This window comes from Conger conger, chromosome 4, assembly GCF_963514075.1.
Source record: "Conger conger chromosome 4, fConCon1.1, whole genome shotgun sequence".
NCBI lineage: Eukaryota > Metazoa > Chordata > Actinopteri > Anguilliformes > Congridae > Conger > Conger conger.
Window position 1 is genome coordinate 21,740,125 of NC_083763.1, and position 24,475 is coordinate 21,764,599.

A 24,475-nucleotide genomic window follows, 5' to 3' on the forward strand; every position below is an offset into this window, starting at 1 on the left:
GGTTCTACTCTACTCTTCTACTAAGTGAGTGGGTGGAACAAGGTCTGTTCCCTACATGTGCATGTTGTGACCAATCAGGGCTGTGTCAATATAAAAGCACTAGGTACATTAGAGTATTTCCAAATATCTTGAAATCACTGTAATTGTAAAAAACAATATAATAAATCACTTTATACACATTAATTTATTTCAAAATATAAATGCAAACATTAAAATATCAGGACACCTTGTATTGATATGTATCTGGAAAGAGGAAGTGATTATGTATTTTCATAGAAAATGATTTTACTGGTGCTTTAAATATGTCCAAACAAGTCCACTTGTTTACAGGAACTGGTTACACTTATACAAATCTTGTTGAAGCTGAACAGCATGCCTTGTCTTAATATTAAATATTTCCCATTCAAATGCACATATATAACTAATACATAACTGTAGCAGGTAAATGTTTTGCATGAATCAAGTGATGGTACAAAGGAAATTCTAAAATGTACACTCATAAAGCACAAAACTGCACATAACTGAACTATTGATTCCTCTGGGTGTAGGTTTTTTATGATGCAAAAATGTTTATAAGAAGGGCCACCAAAAGTGCTGCATTGCCCAGGGAGAAAACAACCAGCATTGCAATCTGGAGTACGGTGAGTACATTTGTCTGCAAGACAAAAATTTGACTTTAAAAATGTAAAGTTTTCAAGAACTTGATGTACACTCAGTGAGCACTTATTTGGTATCTATTGGACTTTTGATTTTTTGAGTCTTATTGGTCTTCTGCTGCTGTAGCCTATCCACTTAAGAGGTTTGATACATTGTGTGTTCAGAGATGCTCTTCTGCATACCACTGTTGTGTGGTTATTTGCGTTACTGTCACCTTCCTATCCGCTTTGACCAGTCTGGCCATGACATCTCTCATTAACGACATGTTTTTGCCCACAGAACGGTTGCTCACTGGATGTTTTTAGAGACTGTTGTATGTGAAAATCCCAGGAGTTTCTGAGATAGTCAAACCACCCTGCCTGGCACCAACAATCATTCTACAGTCAAATTCACTTGGGTCACATTTCTGAGTTGAACCTCTTGACCTGATTGGCTGACAAAAATGTGCATTAACACGGTGGTGTACAGATCTACCTAATAAAGTGCTCAGTGAGTGTATTTCAACAGTTTGTATATATGTGAAATATCAATATTATAATTAATATAGGCATAAAAAACTATTAACGTTCTTATTAGCTTACCGTTTTGCCTGAACAGTCATTCTCTGTTGAAACAAACAATAATTGTTTTTTAGCCTGTGGTAACTGAGAATTTCCAGATAACCCTCAATCCACCTGATTCTTTATTGAAAGTTATTGTATAAAAACAAGAACTCCTACCTGTCGTTCTTGACCAGGACAGTGAAAGTTGTAATATGTAAAACAGGAGACCCCAGGCAACCAAACCTCCCATCAGTTTCTGAAGGAGGTGGGTCGAGCAGACTTCAATGGAAGCCAGACCAGTAAATACAGCAGCCACTGAAAAAGAATGAAGAAAGCATCATAAGAAAAGCATTGTTTAATTCCAGTGAAAAATGTGAGCATTGATAATGCACTGAATGATTATGCAATACCAATGCACTATCTCCATCAATATAATAGTTCTCTTTAGACACTGATCTATTAACAGCTAATACTTTTACATGTAACCTAAACATTTATTTCAGATTTTGCATCATCAGTGAGAGATTTTTACTACTGAAATCCTTACCTGTAAGACATACAATTGCAAAGGCATTCAGTCTGTGAAACCAATTGAAAATGAACCTCCTTGAAGAAAAAAACAAAATAAAACAGACATTGCAACACAAACTACAGATATCAATGACTAAGCTAGGGATTTCGAACCATTTGCCAGAGATAGTCAGCCATCTTACATAAGTGATGGAACAAATCTTAAATATTTAACTAGGCTTAGTTCTGTCTTATGGCAAAAAGTAATTTTTTGGCTCATCGTCATTGACACCAACAAAATAGCTGTGCACACAGTGCACAACTTCCAAATATGTTTCTTATTTATCAAATCAGATCTCCTCTATCTATTCTGTGTTGGAATTATGTAATAAAAAACTAACGCTTTAGTCCAACAGTTATTTATGCATTGGATGCTCCCCACCATTGTGAACAAGGCAATGAATATTCTTTATTTCATTTTTCATTGAACAAGGCATCATGACAAAATGTGTGTGTGTGTGTGTGTGTGTGTGTGTGCGTGCAGATACATATATGTCTGATTTGTGTGTGAATGATGTGGAGGTTGATCTGTGGGTGGTAGAATAAAACATTTCCATCCATCCATTATCTGAACCCGCTTATCCTGATCAGGGTCGCAGGGGGCTGGAGCCTATCCCAGCATTCATTGGGCGAAAGGCAGGAATACACCCTGGACAGGTCGCCAGTCCATCGCAGGGCACACGCACCATTCACTCACACACTCATGCCTACGGGCAATTTAGACTCTCCAATCGGCCTAACCTGCATGTCTTTGGACTGTGGGAGGAAACCGGAGTACCCGGAGGAAACCCACGCAGACACGGGGAGAACATGCAAACTCCGCACAGAGAGGCCCCGGCCGACGGGGATTCGAACCCAGGACCTCCTTGCTGTGAGGCGGCAGTGCTACCCACTGCACCATCCGTGCCGCCAATAAAACATTTAACAATGGAAAATATTTTAAATATTACACAGAAATAACTTTAAAGCACAACAGCAATTACATTAAAAAGCTAAACTAATTGTTGAACAGTGTGTGCCTGTGTGTCAGAGACTGAGAGAGAGATCTGAATGTGGATTACTCCCGGAGCTTTTTTATGTTGTGTCCCTCATATGCAGCCTTGAAAGTTGTAGCCAACATCCCAAACAATCCCATTTTCTTCTCCACAGCTCTCGTGGTACCAGCTGTGGCTGTTTTCACAGCGCACCCAGGCCTTTGAGTCACTGTATATATATTGGCAAGTCCTGCAGGGACACTTGCGCTCAGGGCATGTTTCTTTGTTTTTCCCCCTTGTTGTTTTTTGTGCAATAAGAAGAAGAAAAAAAAGAAGCTGAATTTAAAGTTGGCTCATACTCACAGTTCATGACTCTGTCCACAGCGGAAAAAGGTGACAACAATCTGGACAAAGGTCAGGGCTGTTACTACACAGACCAGTACAGGATGCGCCTCCTGAAAGCATGTGTGTGCATACAAGTGAATGTTAGATCACAACTGAGACAGATAGACTTTTGTACGTGGTTGTCTGTAAGATTAATATGAAACGAATTCACTTTTCATTTAACATTTAGAAGCTTACTTATGTGGTTCTATGGTGACATTAAAAAACACTGCTCTCTCAATCAAGCTCATGCTTTACAAGGTTAAAAATATACTTGCCGTTCTCCAGCCTTCTACAAACACGAAAATAAATGCTATGATATTCCCAATGGAAAAAAGTGACATCAGAAGCACATGAACCTAAGGAAAAAGAAAGACATAATCTGGCCCAAAAACAACTTGACAAGAATGTATAATGGTCAGATAAGTTGACATTTCTTTCACGAAAATCCCAAAATGAAAAGAGCCAACACGCTAGAAGCCAGCTAAAAAAGGATGATACAATAGGTACAACTAGGACATATAGATTATGAGACTCCTTACCCGGACAACTTCACAGGTTCCTGTTATTGACCCTGAGGAAGATGTAATTTGACGTTGAAACGTCAGTCTCCCCTGTCCATAAAACCCTGTCTGCTTCCCCATTCTGACATTAGGTCTGAACCTCTTGACCACATCTGCATTCACTGGCTCGGTTTTCATGTTAGCATAATGTATCAGCTTAGTGTAAGAAAACCCCCCAAATACACCAAAAGGCGGAAGTATCCGAGAGGAAGGAAACATGTGTAGTCTGACCAATGCTACTGGAACAGGGTTAATTAAATTTTGTTCTCGTTTATCTGACTCCAAAAGATAAGTTCAACTGCTCCTCTGTTCTAACAGTTCAACAAAAGGAACTGCAAATGTCCGCCAATAGTGTGGCTCTATATGATCGCTATCTATTTGTATAGACGCGGACGTGCCTGTGGCCTGTATAGCCTACAATTATACACTTATACTACGGGGTGCAGGTATTCTAGGTTGTCTATGTCTGCTAGGAGTCTAAACTGCTAAGTGTGTAGTGGTGCGAGCCAAGAGGATGCAGGTTCAAATTAATACAATTTATTAAACGATGTGCATTGCAGAAATAGAATGCCAATGTGTTACAAGAAATACAAGTTGTAATATGAATGGCTATACGCAAATAGTGCGCAGAAGATCGTATTAGCGAGTCTCCTCGAACCATTCCACGTTCCCCTCTATATACCCAGGGTTTACAGGAAAACAACAAATCATCAAATAAAGAGTCACAAGATGGCGGTAACAATGGTCCTGCTGATGTTATCTCTGTATGTCCAACAAACCTGGTTAACATTTGTATTACAGCTGGATGCTGACTCACAGGTAACTTGCATTACCTGTGGTTTATTCCTACAAGATCTTTATTCAGCAACCAGTGTACTACACCACCAATGACACCAAATTAATAAATGTACAAACTCTCTATGGTTTTGCTGATGCTATCCAAGTGTTGCACACTCAGTGATGCGTCCTCAGCGAAATGACTTCTTTCAGTTATGGGGGCCTGACCTGTGCCGCAAACCACTTGTTCTGTCTAGAGGTGACAGAGGACTTCACAATGGGACAACTGAACATCCTGGGGCGAGTACCGATGGACACAGATGTCTCACCCTGGTGGGACTACACTTTCTATACAGCAAGCACAAAGGCAGTCACTGACACTTTGGAACTGATGACAATTGATCCAGAACACTGCGTTCAACAAGTCAACCTGGCAAAACGGACAACGCGGATCCTGACCAGCGCCTCTACACGCTCAGCCCAGTACGCCTACACCTGGTGGGATTGGGTCTACAGAACACTTCTATTGCACTTGGACCCCTGAACCTTCCAGTGTTCCAGGGGACTAGAGGGGGGAAACTGTAGGGCATTGTACATAAGTGTGCCTCTCTGCAGACCCCCAAAAGGAAACAGACTGTGTTTACCATGTTGACATAGGGTCAGCAAGCCTTGATGAAAAGACAGTGCTCGTCAATACAGGACTATTGCTCCCATCAGTGTACTGCCTCTGCGCAATTCTGCCACCTCAGTGGAATGTTCCCATAAATGTTGAGGTGAAATAGTACTGTATAGATCATGGGTTTTCCACATACAGTGTTTAGTGTCTTTAGATAGCTTGTGGTACGACCTCCTGCGCACCATTCGCGTATAGCCATTAATATTGCACCTTTTCACGTAATTATATTTCTGCATTGCACATTGTTTAATAAATTGTATTAATTTGAACTTGCATCCTCTTGACTTACACCACTGCACACTTAGCAGTTTAGAGTCCTAACACACATAGACAACCTAGGATACCTGCACCCCATAGTCACTCGCCTATACACCAGTACCGTCACAAGATACATACTAAGTGTATCATTGTAGGCTATACATGCCACACATACGCCCGCGTCTATACAAATAGATAGCGATCATATAGAGACACACGATTGGCGGACATTTGCAGTTCCTTTTGTTGTACCGTTAGAACAGAGGAGCAGTTTAACTTATCTTTTGGAGTCAGATAAACGAGAACAAAATTAAATTAACCCTGTTCCAGTAGCATTGGTCAGACTACACACGTTTCCTTCACCTCTCGGATACTTCCGCCTTTTGGTGTATTTGGGGGGTTTTCTTACATTAGCATAAAGACTTGAAGCCTAGGAGTATAGGTATATTTCACAAAATGTTGGCGTATTCCTTTAACAAGCTGGTGTACAGGTCTACCTAATAGATTGCTCACTGAGTGTAGATAGATTTCCCTCATGGCCCTCTATATATAGTTTATAGTGGTAACTGGCAAAATCAATGATAAGCTGATTAATAACATTGCAAATCAGTACTGTACTACCCATTTTTGTATTAAACCTTGAAATGCCTTCGAAATGGAACCAATGCATTACATTAATGGCATTTGGCAGACACTCTTATCCAAATCCACAAAGCTTTTTTTTCCACGATGCAATTTGTCTATCAGCAGTTCTTTGTTGTGCACCACATATTTTAGAAATCATAATGTTAATTATTTTTCCATTTGCTTTGTGTATGGCTTCCTTCCATATGTTTTTTGAGTGCATCACTGCTGGGACTTTTCAACACTCTGAACATGACACTACATGGGGTCCCAACAACATCTACTGAGGACTCATTCAAACTGTACATGTCAACTAGTCTACTTTCTCCCATTCTTAGTTTTAATTGAACATACCTTAAACCAAAGCCCACTGTGGGATGAGTCTGCATTTTTGGCTAGACTGCCATAAATCAGTGGGGTTGCTACATTCACAATCTCTGTTGTTGTGCTGAACTACAGGGAAGTAGCAGAAGAAAAAGTTAATCACCATAAAACAACATGGTAGCAGACAACCAAAACCATTCACTCGCTCAGCCAACTTTTAGATCCACACAGTCAACAAACCATCTCTCAATACTGAAGACAATAAAGCATTTATGATAATAGTCCACTATAACTCCTAATTTACTCAACAAACATACAGACGGCATATGTTATGATATTTAGCTTTAGGTGGCAGTTTCATTATCGTAGTATTGAAGGTCATCATAGAAGCAGTAGGTGAAGATTTTTACACTGTAGTACCAATGGCAGTAGTAGAACTGGTAGCTGGACGTTTTGAACTTACAGTGCTGGCAGACAAGGTAGAAGCTGATGTATTACAAACAGAAGACGCTGGAGTGGTGGCTGAAGGGTTTGACGTTACAATGCTGCCAGTCATGGTAGAAGCTGATGTATTCATGGAAGTGGTAAAAGTGGTGGCTGGAGGTTTTGAACTTACAGTACTGACATTCATGGTAGACTCTGAAGGATTATGAACAGAAGTGGTCAAAGTGGTGGCTGGAGGTTTTGATGTTATAGTGCTGTCAGTTGTGGTAGAAGCAGTTGTTTTAATAACAGAAGTGGTCGAAGTGGTGGCTGGAGGTTTTGATGTTATAGTGCTCTCAGTCGTGGTAGAAGCTGATGTTTTAATAACAGAAGTGGTCGAAGTGGTGGCTGGAGGTTTTGATGTTGCAGTGCTGGCCATGGTAGAAGCTGCAGTTGTTGTAATGGTAGTTTGAGAGGTGGTAGCTATAGGATCACGGAGCTCATCAACCCAGAACATATTAAATCGCTGAACAAATGCGGCTCTGAAAAGAAATCAGAATGCATTAATATATAGATAATCATAAACTAATATAATAATATAATATACTAATGAATCATACCATAATACTGTATTTTGAAGGAAAAGTATGGAAAATTTCACTCTTAGATTCAAACAAATGTGTTAGATTGTTAAAGGACCTGAATGTATAGTTTCCATCCTCTGGCCTTTTCCATTTGACTCTGATTTCATTCTTGTCGTCATTCTTAGTGTGGCTTACTGCTGAAGCCTTGGAGGAGATCCCAATCCGGGATATGGAAATATTAGACAATGTACGCAAATATGTTTACACTTATAGGAGAAATCAATAAATAGAAGGCAATATTTACAGTATTTCCACTGCAACTTAGAAGCTGAGTCCGTGAGGAATCAATCAGAGTGAAAGTGCCGACAGGTCTACGGCCTTGACTGTCTTCAGCCTCTAACAAAAATCCTCTGAAAGGTATAGAAGTGGCACTGAGGATCACTACAAAAAGAACAAAGATTTATCAATAAACAGAATTAGTATTCAGTGTAATTACTGCTAATTTTAAGTTAGTTGCAAAAAATCGAATGCAAATCTGCACTTTTGCACTATTTAAGTAATTATAATTAAGTGAGAAAACTCTGAAATAAATATAAGAAAGTTTACCAAAATAAACTTCAGAACTAGGCAGTGTACCAAAAGATTAAGACCTCTATTGTTATATCAATAGAAATTGTGAGCAATGTGCTTTTTCATGTCGCAGCAACATAAACAATAAACAGCATAAAAATGTGAAAACCCAAGAACACAGATAAACCCAGTTTGGACATTTAACCCAGTGATTACCCCAGTGCTAAACGATAGTCTGTGCATTAAAAGACATTACAGATGAACTTCAAATGATGAAATGTCCTCTATTATTTCATATTTGTCACAATTAATGGTTTCAGATCGTTAGACAAAATGTAATATTAGACAAAGATAAGCTACGTAAACACAAAACAAATTATTTAAATGATTATTTCATACTGTGAATAATAGAGGAAATCAGGAGGGGCGCACATCATTTCTCACGGTACTGTATAGGTAGCTAGCGTGAGCTGCTTCAGTAGGGATCGTGGTTTATTGTGTAATTACTATTGGTCAAGCAGAAATGTTCAGAAAGGTCAAACAGTCATATTCAAGACCCATTTAAACAAGAGACTTATAAAAATGTGATGAGCAGCTAAATTCTGTCATGCTGGTTTAATATAACACACAGGAGGCCTATGAACTGATAATTCACATAGGCAAATGCATAGTATTAGATCACATACGTTTAGTGCATCTACATTTATTTGCTGCAGTTAAAATGAATAAAAATATAATTTACCTATGATTTCATCCAGGCTAGGCGGATTGATGTTTGCCGTGCTGATTATATATGGAGTGGCCGTATTTTGCGGTTTAAAAGAAGAATGATCGGGAGTCATAGATTCACAGGCAGATTCAACTTTGCCATTAGAATAAGATGTAACAACGTGAACGCTATTTGGCCCAGCCAGAATTATGAATAGCAGAGGGTACATCTGTAAAAAATACAGTGAAACATAAGTTAGCACCCGATGGCATATTTGCCCAGTAAACTGTATTACATTTCTCACAGGTACACAATTTCTCACACGCATTGTCACACCTCAAGCTATATGTAGAGATTGTGTTTGTAATACAATTTATACAGAGGGTATTGTGGTTATTTCTAGATAATATTTAACTACAACACTGAACATTACAGAGCGTTAGTGGAATATGTGCATTTTGTCTCTTTCAAAGTTGTTCTGGCGAAATGGATAAGCGTAGCGGAAAGCCAATAGCTTGTGTATGTGTGTGTTATTTCTTTATGAACTTATTTATTACAATGTGCGCCATCAACTGCAATGAACTGCAACTGCAGTGTTTATCGGGTCCGTTGAGATTATCAATTGAAAATACAGTTTAAAAATATGAATGTTGGCCTGACGTAGGCTACTCTGTTCTAAATCCAAAGTCTATAACCTATATTCCAATCTATCAACAAGTGTTCGAGGCTAACGTTTACCGCGTGCGCTTCTAGTAACCCTAAGAAAAAAACACGCGCTTCATGCCACAGTGAATATAACACAACAAGCTCAAATCTTTAAACGTGTTGATTACATGTAGACGGCCTTTACGTCGTATATTTTAAAATAATGCCTAATTCAATGTTCTGTGAACGGACTGTAAATAAGTAACTTTTTCTTCCGAAAAAGGAATAGCATAGCCTACTTACTTCTCAAAGCAAAGTGTAGTGCGACTCGCCTGATGTTGCAACCAGTGGTATGTGATTTGAAGGAAGTGATGTACCCTACATTAATACATCGCTGGTTCCGCCTACATCGTAATATGCTACAACTAAATACCCTGGTAACCAGCTCAGGAACGAGGTCAAGAGAAAATGGTCCAAGTCACAATATATAGAAAAACGTCCCAGATGCATCAGAACAGCCAAAATCGAATAGGCCTATTTGCTGCAGAATCCCTACTCTAAATAAATGCTCAAAATGTGAACTTACACTTCCTTGCATGATGGCCCACACTGAGAGCCCTCCAAGGTGCTCCTGAGAGGTTTCCGATGTGAAGAAATGTTTTTCTGTGGCATGGGCTTCCCCTTTGATATGTATAAGTTTGATATGTATAAAAGGAATACCTTTTTCAGAGCTTTCTTTTGGACAGTGGACAGTTTTGGACAGTCTGAGAACTTTCACCATGTTGCTTTGCTCTGCTTGATACAGCCCACTTTTTAATGTTTTTTTTCTTCCGTGGGATCTGTTATGGCACAGCTGCTAAGTCCATGCTAAGACATTCAGGAGCATTCTGTATATAAGCCATCCATCATCAAACCTGTGCATTAGGCGAGAGGCAGGAACACACCCTGGCCGCCACAAGAACAATAGGCCACCACTCCATCGCAGGGCCAAAACACCATCTACTCGCACACTCATACCCACTGTAGGGACAATTTAGACACTCCAATTAGCCTAGCCTGCATGTCTTTGGACTGTAGGAGGAAACCCGAATGCCCTGAGGAAATCCACACAAACACAGGGAGAACATGCAAACTCCACGAAGAAAGGCCCAGGCTGCGATTCGAACCCAGAACCTTCTGGGTGGCGGGTGGGTAGCACGTGCCACCCTCATTCTCTATAGTGTGGCTAAATTAGATATCCTGCCAAAAATGGAACAAATAGGATCCATGAGATCACTCTGGGAATTGGAAGTGTGCTTTCCTCTAGGGTCCTCAGTGCACTTGTCCCTGGTTCTGATTCACACTTTATTGTATGTCGCTCTGGATAAGCGCATTTGCTAAATGACTATAATGATAAATTATTGTAATGTAATGTAAAGGAAGAAATAACAAATGTATTATTTTAAAAGTTTTTTAAATTTATATTTATGAAGAATAAAATTCAGTGTATTTCTAATAATTAAAATTATAAAACGAATGCTTCTTCATAACTAACGTATACAAATGTGTTAGGTCTGAGATCTTTGGAATCTTATAATAGTATGTATTCATGATTTGACATCATTCGCATTTGTTTGCAATACTTTTAACAATTATGAAGCATGAAATGTTAAGCATGAAATACATACGAAACAAACAAAACATCCTCACCATCAACTGCAAAAACAAAAACAATAGTAGCAGCAATAGCATCTCAGACATCATTTCACTCACAAATGTCTATGTACATAATTTCACTCACAAGTAATATGAATATAATCACATGCACATGAAACAAGCATATGCACAGAGGTAAATTATACCATGAAGGCACTTCTTAGACTACAATTATCAAAGGACTTGGCAGGATATCTAGATCATAATAATGAGATAACTGTATGAGTCTGCAAAAAATACAAAGGTCACAACAGAACAAAACGACTGGGAGCTATGGTAAATCTGCTTTATGACTGGGAAGTGTGTTACCATAGAGTTGCATTCTGACACTAGGGGAGTGAGGTAATTCTGAGATGTTTGATACAGTATGACACATTTTATTACAGTTACCTTAATGAATGATTATGTTTTTCCACATAGAGTCAAAGAATTTTCTAGCTACTTCCTCTTGGCTTCATTAGTATTGCACACCTGTAATTCAAAGAAACCTAATATGTCAATAAAAGTAATCAGATATACAAGGTGTAGTGGCTGGTGCTTATAAAGTAATCAAATTTCCCATTTATAAAAGTCATGGTCCATTTCCCAGAAGTCATTATGACAGTCCAATTCCGATAAGAAGGGTCACCAAAAATGGCAGATTTCCAAGAAGGTACAGGAACAGAAGCATTACGTCCGCCTTCACCTGTGAATAAGAAAATATCCTAAATGTGCACATAATACATTTGACTGACCCAGTATAGTGCATAAGTAAAATACATTCTCACATTTTACTAATAAAAGAAAGTCCAAATCCTTTCATTAAAATATTAACCCATACAAATATGAGATAGTTTAGAGATATAAGGGATCTTTAAATATATAGTGCCCTCCAGAATTATTGGCACTCTCAGTTAATATGAACAAAAATAATTCAATTGTTTATCAAATGCTTAGCAAAAATATACATAATAAAAATAATGTAATAATGTAATGTGGTCCAGAATTATTGGCCGCCTTCATAAAAATGAAGAAAAAAGGATGTATATAATAAACACAGATAATAATCTTTATGTAATGTTCAAACATATAGGAAAGATATATACCTTTATTTCAATACATTTACTTTCAAGTTTCAATGTTTTTCATTCACTAATCTCATTATTTCTGAAAACCATCAGTGTCAAAATTATTGGTATCCCAAACAATTATTGTGTATAAAATCAAAGAAAGAGAAAATAAACACACAATCATTTTTATTCTAAAAAGTAATGTGTCACAATTATTAGCACCCTAGCACTTCTGCAATTCTCCAACTGTGACCCTTGGCAAATTGGATCTCAGGCCATCACCCTCACTGTATGTGGGGACAAAATGTGCCCTATCCCAGGCAGGTTCTTCACAGCTCCTGGTGTTTTAAACCTTTTAAATACTGTCCTAATAGCAGGTGCTGGGGTTTAGCTATTTTTGCCAGAAAATTATTATAATTATTGCCAGATTTATGAAGGTCAGCAACCTTTTGTTACACTTAATTTGTGTTCTCTCACCTTGGACTATGACATGGATTAATAGTACCTGATATTTATGCCACAGTGAAACAGGAAGACATGGATAACCTCTTCAGAAAGATTCAGATGAATAAAAAATAAAAAAAACCCATTATAATCTCTTATGTGGTCATATAAATGGTGTTACCTGGTGGTGACTTTGCTACCCCCTGCTGGTGATCCTGTTCTCTCTACCCTATGAGTTTGAGTCTTGTCTGAGGAGCTGCTCGTTGCTGATTTGATCATGTTTAAGTACTAGCCTTTGCTTGGCATTTCTTCTGCCTTTTTGTGCAGTTTTGCTAATGGCAGGCAGTGTTCATTTTCCTTCATTTTTCTATGCACCTTCTGTGCAGTCCTGTAGAAGACGCTGGGTTGCAATTATTGTGACATACATGGTTTGAGAAACTTATTTCCGAATGATTTATTTTTCTTTGAACAATTCTACCTAAAAGGTTACATTTTAAGATGCATCTGATAAACAACAATGACAACTATTTTTTTGCTTATCTTTACCAAGGCTGCCAACAACCAGGGACTACATAATTCTCTGGTCCATGGAAGCTATAAACATTTAATTCAACAAACAAAGTGTCATTTCAGCTTACCCATCTTGAAGCCCCCTCTTCACCTAGAAAAATAACCAAAACTGTTTACAATCATGGCCTGATCACTTAATAATAATAACAGTTTTATGCAGTGACTTACATAGCTTATAAACTGTATACTATATACAGTACAAATTATACACATACAGTGGCTTCAGAAACACTTTATTGTGTTGTAGATTTAATTTCTAGGAAGAGTCCTAGTGGTTCCAAACTACTTCCATTTCACAATTATTGAGGCCAGTGTGCCCCTGGAAATACTCAAAGCTATAGAAATGGTTGTATACCCTTTCCCTGATCTATGCCTTGCCACAATTTTATTGTGGAAGTCTACAGAGAGTTCCTTGGACTTCATGGTTTGGTTTTTGTCCTGACATGCAGTGTGAATTGTGAGACCTACAGGTTTGTGCCTTTCTAAACTACGTTCACTCAACTCAATTTGCTACAGGTGGACTCCAATCAAGTTTGAGACACATCTCAAGGATATTTAAAGCAAACAAGATGTACATGACCATAATTTGGAATGCCACAGGAAAGGGTCTGAATACTTACCTAAATGAGATATTTCAGTTAATGAATTTGAATAACTTTGCAAAAATGTCTAAAAACATGTTTTCGCTTTGTCATTATAGGTTATGGAGTGTCAATCGAATACATAGCTTACCATTCTGACTGTGCCTGAAGTTTATATCTTGAATTGCATATAACAAGGCCTCCCAACCAACAAAACCCCCCATCACCTTAAGGCTCCATTGGGTCTGTGTGTAATCAACGAGTGACAGGCCAGTGAATATTGCAGCCACTGAAAAAGAAGGGAACAAATACACTGAGCCAAGTCTTCTATTTACCTAAAAATACCTTCATTTTAACACAAATGATCTTCAAATGGAGAAATGTCATTTCTTCCTACATGTCATGAAAGAGTCACATGTCCCTACAAATTCTACAATTTGTAAATGTTAAAATGCTGCACTGAAATATCCACAGCATCATGGAATATGCTATTATTCCAGTAAAGCCTATAACACATGAAACACATATTTAAAATACATTTATACGTTTATGTACATAAACATTTCACTCTGAAGCTTAAAATTGAGCAGTTATACTAAGCCATTAAAAAATATATACTTGGTACACTGTGGCAAATGCAGTTTTTGATATTCCTCTTATGACAATTGTATCTATCATACACAATAGACAAAAAGTACATTGTCTTACCTGCTAGGCCTTTAATTGCCAGAGCATTCAAAGTGTGTGCCCCCCTGAAAATGAACCTCCTATGGGGGGAAAAAAACAAAATGCGGTCTTGTATTACATACATTTTTGGTTGTTTTATGTTAATAACGTACGTATTATCAAAGTTTGACTAACCATTTATCGTTCGGGCCACAACGAAAGAGAGCCGCAACAGGTTGGATGAAAGCCAGAATCATTACTAAGCATCCTAGAACTGGATGTGCACCCTACAAACACAACAACAACAACAATAACCACAGTATGATGAGTATCACTAAGATTCTCAGTTTTATTTTTTAACAATAAACACCCCAAATATTTTGCTTAAAGGAAATTGGATTACATTTATTTGAAGCATAATTTAAGGCCCATCCTTTATAGTTCATACACACAAACCCCGTTAAGAAAATTAGATCTTGGCAGGAAAGGCAGGAAAATGGTGTGGCATGCACAGTATAGGCTACTCATTAAATATTTTGATATTTTCCCCAGGAACCCATTCTTCAAATGTTTCCTAAAACTATTAAAAGTATGGGCAGATTTAATTTCATTCTGCTCTTCCCCACCTGAATAAAAAAAGTGCTTGTCCCTTACTTGATTCTTAGATTAGGCAGTTCCAGCCCTAACCATGTCCAAGACTGGGCGATTGGTTGAATCTGGTGTAGTGCCAGACTGGAACCAAAGTTGCCAACCAATCAGATTTTGATGAGACTAGTATAGATTATAGATTATAAATCTAGAATTTTCCATCATATAGTACTTGTAAATTAAAGACATGGTTCATAGTTAAAAATATATATAATATAAAATATAATATATTCAACTATATAGTTTGGATTAGCCCACACTTTTTGTGTGCAATTAAGTATATATGCTAGATAGTTCAGGCAGACAACTCAGCATGAATTAAGCAATATCTATGGGGTTTAATTGCGATAAATGCAAGCTTTGGTGTCAAGGCTCTACCTCTCATCACTCCCTGTTGTGAGCCAGAGGTGAAAGCAGCAACAGCGCACCTAGCAGGCAGCAACGGCATGGCAGAGCAGCAGCGGAATGAGCAAGGGCAAGGACAGCTAAGGTTGGTGCTTTATATAGCCCCTATATGGTTCTGATAACCTGTTCGCTTTGGGGTATTATGGCATTCAGTGCTCACTGTCTCAATGAAGAAAATACACCTCACATCCTGTCCAGCAATGTTGCCTTTCCAGAGGTTTCCAGCACTGCTGTACAAGTTTCTCTGGTCTTCCTTGAAATTTGCTAATTTATCATATGCATGTGCATGAACATAGCACAGACATACTGAAAACAATGATGTGATCAGTTATAAAAGAAGCAGACAAATTATGTTTCTCATGCCATTCTCTATACCCCAAATTTCCTAACACCTGTTTTAAAATAGACTATCTTTCTCTTCAATAGGTGCTTTTATTGAATCTTCTACTGGGACCTTTGCAGCTCTACATTGACATTTTGCACTTACTCCACTCCAGACTCTACGGTGTACGAATATCAAGATAAAGGCGATGATGGTTGCAGCAACAGAGAGTACCATGAGGAACACATGGGTCTGACAAAACAGAGAAAATAAGAGAAAAGCTCAATGTGCAGGAACATGAAGAAGAGAATATTCAATCAAACCACAACAAATACAGTTGGTTTATGTAGCTAGAAGAGAGAAGACGCAGTGTGCTAGCATTACAGCAGTCCTTCTTGTAATATTGAATTAACACTATACTGCTCCATTGTTTTGTTTTCCCACAGACAGTATGTTGTTCGGTTTGCAAATAGGTAGTGATGTCAGTTGTATGTGCCTTGCCAGTGAAACTTACCAAAAACCAAAACTTTTCGTTACAGCTTTTGACTGCTTTCAGGTACCTGGCAATGAGCATGCCTAAGCTGCCTGTAGTCATCCAAGCTATGAGCATCAGAGCCCCTGTTGGTGAAAGCAATAGTGAATTCTAAGGGGGGGGTTCTCATCTGTTTATGAGACCATTCCAAGATCAGAAGCCTCCACTCATATTTCGTACATCGTTGCATGATTCTCATTGAAACTATAATTTTTTTGGATCAAAGAACAAAGAACTGTACTGTTGATAAAGTAATAAAAACATATTGGGATACTCCTTAACAGAAATATGACATGGGGTTATATTACGGTACGGCTCTTCTCTCTACACATTTCATTATTCACAACTTCATGCTTGCTTATTGCTATACATATTTGTAATAATTACACATCCTTCATAATAGGAACACTTAACATTATTATTATATCGTTTATTAAAGTTAAATAACAATATAAAACAGCTGAACTTACCATGTGCTTTAATAATAGGGGGGAGATTTGAGCTGACTGGTTGAGGACTTAGAATATCTACTTTTGTTTGACTGATAAATGTACCAATGTGGAATTGAATTCTACCTACCAAAAGCAAAGGAATAAGATGCATATAAGTAAAAGGCAAAACAATTTCAAGAGGCCACTCATAAAAATGGCATTTCAAATTGTGCACTTCAGTTGTTTTGTCCTTGTTGTTTTGTTCAGTTGGTTTGTACATACATGCATTAGAAATATTATTAAAGACAAGCTGAAAAGGGCAGCATTAGCTTCCAAGCTATGACATATACGCAAGGGAAACAAATCTTTGGGGAGGGGGGGGGGTTGTGACTGATATCAAATGAGGAAGTCGACATCAAATGAAGATCTGTGATGCTGCGGAGAAGGATATTGATTGGAGGGAACAGAAAATTGACAGACATACATGCCCACTGGTTAGACAATGATGTAAAATCTAAATTAAAATAATTTTCCAGGAAGTGGATGGGAAAAAACCTACGAATATATAAATTAAATTCATTTCATGGAAAATATACTTTAGGATGTGATTATGAAGAATTAACTAAATTGAGGAAAAAGTTCATTTTGATTTCAGCTTGTCTTTAAGCCAAATGGCTCTCTCAATCAGTAGCTCAGATTTTAAAGAGTAAAAAATATGGTAGTATCTTGCATAGGTGTCCAGAATGCTGTACCATTATTAGTAGGTCCATAAGCAAACATGAGGTAGTAAAGGAGACTTCGCTGTGTTGAGATGGTGTTTCGAGAAGTGAAAGAACAGCTAATAAATCCATTGAGGAAAGAGGTCTGAATGTCAGAAACATCTCCCTGTTAGGAATAAATAAATAAAGCATTCTATCAACTGGATTAGTCATTCAGCATGTGTTTAATTATTAATTAATTAACAAGCATCAGACATTAAAAGAAGAAGTTAATAAGGAAAAAAAGTTAAAATATTTGTGCATATACTGCTGTTAACAGATACTGTACCAGGCTTAAAATGTCCGGGGCACGTCTTCCTGTGGAATAGGCGTGCTGCACTTGAATAGCACTGTTACTGTTTAGACCACAGATGTAAATATCATCATTTCCCTGAAGACAGAATAAAAAAACTATTATCTTTGAAAACTGCTACCCACAATCTTGGCATTGTGCAGCACTAAAACAAATGAACAGAATGCAGTGACATATTGTAAAAGGTACTGTCACAAAGGAGATGGAGGAAATTTGAAGAATTACATATTTTCATTTGGCTCAAATGGAGATCGAGGTAGGATTTAATTTAGGTTTAAAAGTGATGAATAACATGGAACATAAAACACATTTTACTGTATCCTCAGTAGAACTTGGTATTTATTAGACTTATTTTTTAGACTTCTGCTGCTGTAGCCTATCCACTTACGTTGATGCATGCAAGCATGACCAATAAACATTCACATTATTTATTTCAATCACCTTACACAAAAGTCATAGCCTATCTAAACACTAGACCCTACACTATTTAAATTCTGCAAGCAATTTCATATATTTTCCTAGTGCTTAATAAGTCCAAAGCAGTGCACATGAACTCAAAGAGCCAATCCTGTCAGATATAGTGAATCACTAAAAATCTGCCGATCATTACCATCTGCCGATCATCTGAAAAGCCCATAGAGATGTAGCCACCAGAGGAGCCGGTCATTTCGAAGCGAATGGCTGAATCCGTGGGTGATGCTGACACAGCCAGAAAGTAACAGTTTGCCTCTGTAGCAGGGTCACAGTCGCTGGGGCGACTGAGACACACTTTAGTGGTCCCACAGCCGGTTCGGGATATGCTCTGCAATTCAAGACCCCGCATAGCTAAACACAGACTACAGATAAAACAGAACATGCCAGTTTCACGGACAGAGAGTAAGCCTACTCAAAGACTACTTTACATTTTGAATGGAGATTCTCTATTCAAAACACAATTTAGACTTAATCTGTGTCTGTGAAACCAGCCCTGCATTTGCCCAGAAAAGTAACATAACTTATCAGCCTTTACGCAGTAATTCTTCAGCTGAAACATCTTAATTGGTGTCTTCTCTACAGGAATAGGTAAAATAACAGCAGGTATAGATAAACAATTAATGCAACATTGATGCCAAATAAGATCTCTGTCAAGATACGCATCAAACAACATGAAGGATAGCAATAGCTGGTATTCCTTGAACCGCACAGACTATCTATGAAATCCATCTTGTTATAAATCAATAACAATAAATCAGCCTGGACTGAATTTCAACCCACAGACGCACAATAGTAGCAAAAGGGCAACATTTAATTTAAGTCATTTAATGCTTCAATATAATCATGAAGCTAATGTATGAGACATTAATGAGATTTGTGTTTTATGATTACTGGACCATATAACTCACAGCATTTACTGGTAGGATTGTGGTGGCGATGGGAACAGCAGTGGTATTAGAAACAGCCTCCCCACTGTAAATGACTTTTGAACTGTTCACTTGCAGCCAATAGGTACTAAAGTTTTGAACAAAAGTTGCCCTGTGAAAAGAGAAAGAGAATATAATTTAAATAAAATAAGCAAGGACCAACTGCCAACATAATCTACAGATATCCTCAAGCTTAAAACATAAAAATGTGCCACTCCAGTAGGATAATAAAACAAAACAAGTAAAAAATCCACTTCTAAAGCACAAGACTTATCACTGAAAACGTGGAAGTGCATTTCTTAAAACCACGTTCATGTCCAGAAATGAATAACAACAGAAAATCTACAGTATGTATTTCTGGAAAAAGAAAAAGGTGACAGTTACATGTAATGACACTGCACATGTTGATTATTGCATTTGATTAGCAAAAATACAGAAAGTCGTAATTCCGTAAAACATGATCTCTATTTTTGTAAAGGCAGAAAGTTTCAACAGCATCTATATATTACCATAGAAATCACCATTTGCATGGTTTATTCTACCAGCAGCAGGTGTGCTGTAGGTGTGTAAGAGATTTGGCAGACACTCTTATCCAGAGCGACGTACAGTTCATTAGTTTAAGCAGGATTTAATCCTCCCCTGGAGCAATGCAGGGTTAAGGGCCTTGCTCAAGGGCCCAATGGCTGTGCGGATCTTACTGTGGTTACACCTTGGATGGAACCACTGACCTTGCGTATCCAAATAATGTACCTTAACCACTACGCTACAGGCCGCCCCCTAGATTATATTATTCTCAATCTACAGAACAATTCAACATTGTTTCCCTATTATCTCCTTCTGGGGACCTTTTGACGTTAGTCTAAAAATATTATATTCTTCAGCAAAGCTTTGATGAGATTGTTTAATTGTTTGAGAGGCTGAGGGGTATTTATATAGCGCTTTTCTCACACTCAAAGTGCTTTACAGTGATGAGAGGGGAAACTTGCCTCAACCACCACCAATGTGCAACACAAACCTGGGCGATGCAACGGCAGCCATTTGGAGCCAGAATGCTCATCAGTTGAGGTGGAGAGGGAGAGGACAATTTTTAGCCAATTAAATGCAGCAGGGAAATCAATCTTAAAATGCAGTTACCTGAATTCAATGTCTTTGAGACGTCCTGATGTTGGAGCTCTCCATATTGCCGTGATGTTATATTTTAGTGATTTTGATGTATGAGTGACTGCGGAATTCTGGAATGAAAGCAGAGGATAACCATGAAGAGGCTCTGATTTCATGTCAATAGTGATGTTTTTAACTGTAGGCATGTGATTCTCCCTGTAACAGAAACTTATATCTATTCCTGTATACTCTTTCTGAGTCTGACTACTCACTAATTTCTAATATCGACTACAGGTGTTTGTTCGAAACATGCTTGTATGCATGTTTGTGTGAATGGCACATTTTAACCCTTCAGTTGGAGTGCTAAACAACATCGTGCTCTTAAATAATGGTTTAAGATGTTTATCTTTCCACTCCAGCTTGGTGCCTGACAAGAGAGGTGTTGAGTGAAGTTACCAACCATCTTCATCACATGCAAACACACACACACACACACGCTATTACCTATTGAATATGATTCATCACTCACTTTATGAATGTACAACACCTGATTGCTAACTCACTTTATTGCACTGACTGGATTGTTTTTTTTCTGTGGGGGCGACATGGCTCAGGCAGTAAGAGCAGTCGTCTGGCAGTCAGAGGGTTGCCGGTTTGATCCCCCGCCTGGGCTGTGTCGAAGTGTCCCTGAGTAAGACACCTAACCCCTAAATGCTCCTGATGAGCTGGTCGGTGCCTTGTATGGCAGCCAATCGCCATTGGTGTGTGAGTGTGTGAGTGTGTGTATGAATGGGTGAATGAGAAGCATCAATTGTACAGTGCTTTGGATAAAGGCGCTATATAAATGCCAACCATCTGTTATATGAAACGCTCTCCCCCTCATTCTTTTTCTATTGCTCATTAAGTGGACTTGTGCCCAGGTTGTTTCTGTGTCATATATTCCACCCTTCCAAATGGGAACAGGAAGGAGAAGGGAGTATAAGAGATAACAGTTTCAGCTGGCCGGTGAAGAAAATATTTGGATGTTTTTTTTAAATATGGAAATGTAAGCAAATGCCTAGGCATAATTTCAATCTGACACGTAAAACATGGTCATGGTCCAAGCCATCCAGAGTAACCAAATTGAAATATTATCAGTTTCACATCTACTTTGTAAAAAAATTGAGCAGAACTATTAAACTCCCGGCAGGAGCTGAACCAACTTTCCTCTGGATTCTCCAAGACTTTCAGTTTCACCGCCTCATCTCTGTTAGGGCAACTGAAAAATGCATGAAAGCTATTGGGCGTCCATGGGGATTTTATGACCCAAAGGTGGTCTCATAGGCCATTACATCATTTGATGTACATGTATTTAAAACAATGTCACACCTATTCCAGTAAAGTTTGTTTAAATACACAGGGTCTGTGGTTTAGTCAGCTGTAGGTTAAACAGCTTTAAGTACTGGGGATTGATTTCACATGGTATTAGATACAGACAGGTCTGTCTGGTTCCTTATTGGGACTCTGTAAAAAACACCCCCCTGAATTTTCTCTGGAGACTAAAATTGAAGAACAAAAGCTCAATGTTCCATGTTCGGAAGAAATTAAGAAATTAAGAAACTGGACTCACAGGCAGTGCATTGCAGAGAAGAAGTTGGGCCTGTTCATCTGTTATACTGAAAGAACCAACAGGGCCACTTCCCCCAACTTCACGGGCTTGTAACATGAATCCCCTGAAAGGGGTGGAGCTTGTCTGTAGAGTTACTGTAAATCCAAAATATAGAGATAACATGGAATATAATTATGTTATGCAAGAAAAGGGAAATAAAAATATACATTTAAATATAATTGGTATAACATCTCATATCTTTACCCAGTATCACATTTTGTATATACATTACTGTGCAAAGGTTTTATGCAAAAATGGATGAATGTGGAACTTTCATTTAAAAAAATATTTAATGTTATAATAAATTATTAGCATTTTGATAAATAAAGTAACATATTATGTAATATACCAATACACCAGAAGGCTGTCTGGGATTTCAACCTACAACCTACCTGCTGATTTTCTTAAAAAACTGCAGAACAGTGATGCAGTGATACAATTCTAAAGGTGAAATTTCTTTTTTTTTTAATCATCTGATTTAGCTTTATTTTACACTGTTCCTTCTCGTAGAGAATATTTAAAACAGTTCATTTCATTATATGTGAAAGCATCTTTGCTTTACTTTTTTTTTCTCACATGTGATTTCACAGAACTGTACATTATAAACCACTGTATGCAAAATGTATAACACAACTCAACTGACCCTACACTAATTCCCTGCCCAGATTAGCACTATAAAATTACAGATTTATCAGACAATAACCCCATAAGATTCATAAATGGTCGAGGAAAATGTAAATGTTTTGGACCTGGGCCCTGACCCAGTAGAAACTGTGAGACGGTTAAGAATACTCCAGGGTCCGAGAAACGGCATGCTAGCTCTGAGCACTGTTTCTGAATTAAGACAGTTTTTATATCATTTTTATCATAAAAACATAAAACTTCAGCCAACCTGTAATCTCATCTCCTGTTATGTAGCTATTCCGATCAGAAGTTATATTGTAGGGACTTGGGGTTGACTGATCGGTGGTCCCGGTGTGCCGAGGTTTCATATCAGTGCAACTTTGGGGAACCTGGCCTGAACTGTAGGAAATCACAATCCTTACAATGCAGGCGACAGATAGCAATGTATAAATCCGCATCTGCGAGGAAAACAAACACAAATCTTTGTTTGACAATGTTCCAAAAACAGATGACAGCAACATAAAGACTCCAAAAACAATCATATTCGCTGCAATAGCATATAGGCTATTTACTAGGCTATATGTTTTACAGAAAATAATACCATAATATGTAACTGGGTGCTATTATAGACTTATCGAAGAAATAAATAAATGAATAAATAAAAACAAACTCACGTATCCTCGAGTGAACGCAGCAGCCTTATCTGCATTTTAAATGCTTACAGTTGTTATGGACTTACCGTATACACAACCTGAAAAAACGGAAGGCGAAATGGATATTGCTTACCTTGTGCAAGTCACACGAAGTGGAATGAGTAAGATGCTGGAGTTTCCTAAAAGAACGATTGTAAGGCGTGGATTGTGACCTCCTTACTTGCTGTATAAATTGGTCGAGATGGAATTTCAGAACGAGGTTTGTCCAGATAAAATACGCTAGGCTAATGCAAAGAGATCAGCACGTTCTGCAATCAAATATTTTTTGTAAATAAAAACGAAAACGCGTTAGCTATTCAAGACACAATACATTGAATTCAACAGGGCCTTTTAATTGTTTTCATGAATATGATTCTACAGAGACCAATAGGCTATACAAAAAACTATATGCCTACGTTGTTGTTGATAATATAAATAAACAATCGGTATATCATCAGTTGGGGCGAGGTGATGTGAAGTTTACAGACTCGGTATAGCCTACTACAAACAGAAAAATCACTCACTTTTACCTGCAGAAAAATGTAATAATGAAACCATTTTCAGGTAACCTAGAACTGAAATCCACGAGTCACAATGACTCAGCTAATAATAGGGACCTGGAACAGGTGAGTTAGGATGAGTATGGATGGAATAAGATTGACTAAGATTTACTATTTGCGTGCCATCACTTACTTACTTACTTACTTACTTACTTACTGCAATCGTATTTAGCCTTTTTTCTTCCCTTCTGTTAGCCACCATGAGTTTGGTTTGGGCATGTTGATTGCTTACTTGCAGGTGGAAAACCCAAGTTACTTACCCAAGTAAGTGTCCTCCCTGGGGATTTGTTCCAAACACTTGGATTTGGTAACTATACAATTATTTAGCCCAGAGGTAGAACTAATGAGTGAAATGATCTGGCTCAGTTAATGAGTGGAAGAATCCATCTCTGCTCACTTGCCCAATCGAGCCAGTAATCTTATCTGGGTCGAAGAGAAATGTTTTTACCTTCCTGGACACATATTACAGTTTGAGCAATCATTCATATTTGGAGCAAGGCTTTCTTATAAGGAACTTATTTTACAGCTGTCCTTGCTTATCAATACCTAACACTATCATTTGTTCATTCTTTTACCAACACTTACTAATAATTAACCAAAGCCTCACAGCTGGATGATTCATAATTATTTGTAGAATTAGTACTGACGAATGTCACATCTAGCCTCTGTGTTTTGTTGTAAGTGTTAAGAAAGATGAAACTTGTCATTATTTGGTGGAAGCAGTTGGCAGATTTTCATATAACTAAAGGATAAAAA

At 38.0% G+C, this 24,475-nt stretch overlaps 2 protein-coding genes across 4 annotated transcripts; both read right to left on the reverse strand.

Annotated features, from left to right (window-relative positions):
- Positions 1 to 230: 230 nt before the first annotated feature.
- Positions 231 to 9,618, reverse strand: LOC133127559 (putative ferric-chelate reductase 1). Of its 2 annotated transcripts, XM_061240534.1 has the most exons (12): positions 9,584 to 9,618; positions 8,669 to 8,864; positions 7,661 to 7,797; positions 7,472 to 7,560; positions 6,813 to 7,314; positions 6,380 to 6,478; positions 3,406 to 3,486; positions 3,107 to 3,198; positions 1,747 to 1,805; positions 1,377 to 1,514; positions 1,239 to 1,261; positions 231 to 655 (listed from the first exon to the last, which is right to left on the reverse strand). In XM_061240534.1, the coding sequence occupies exons 2-12, from the start codon at positions 8,862 to 8,864 to the stop codon at positions 554 to 556; spliced, it is 1,518 nt and encodes a 505-aa protein (XP_061096518.1). In that variant the 5' UTR covers positions 9,584 to 9,618; the 3' UTR covers positions 231 to 553. The 2 variants fall into 2 exon arrangements, with proteins under 2 accessions (XP_061096518.1, XP_061096519.1); XM_061240535.1 differs by lacking the exon at positions 9,584 to 9,618 and having other exon boundaries at positions 8,669 to 8,951.
- Positions 9,619 to 10,716: 1,098 nt separating this feature from the next.
- Positions 10,717 to 22,917, reverse strand: LOC133127479 (putative ferric-chelate reductase 1). Of its 2 annotated transcripts, XM_061240407.1 has the most exons (15): positions 22,736 to 22,917; positions 21,805 to 21,938; positions 20,229 to 20,326; positions 19,077 to 19,206; positions 18,305 to 18,496; positions 17,671 to 17,772; positions 17,376 to 17,508; positions 16,663 to 16,767; positions 16,175 to 16,278; positions 15,826 to 15,912; positions 14,481 to 14,572; positions 14,328 to 14,386; positions 13,771 to 13,908; positions 13,107 to 13,129; positions 10,717 to 11,660 (listed from the first exon to the last, which is right to left on the reverse strand). In XM_061240407.1, the coding sequence occupies exons 1-15, from the start codon at positions 22,833 to 22,835 to the stop codon at positions 11,571 to 11,573; spliced, it is 1,587 nt and encodes a 528-aa protein (XP_061096391.1). In that variant the 5' UTR covers positions 22,836 to 22,917; the 3' UTR covers positions 10,717 to 11,570. The 2 variants fall into 2 exon arrangements, with proteins under 2 accessions (XP_061096391.1, XP_061096392.1); XM_061240408.1 differs by lacking the exon at positions 15,826 to 15,912.
- Positions 22,918 to 24,475: the final 1,558 nt, after the last annotated feature.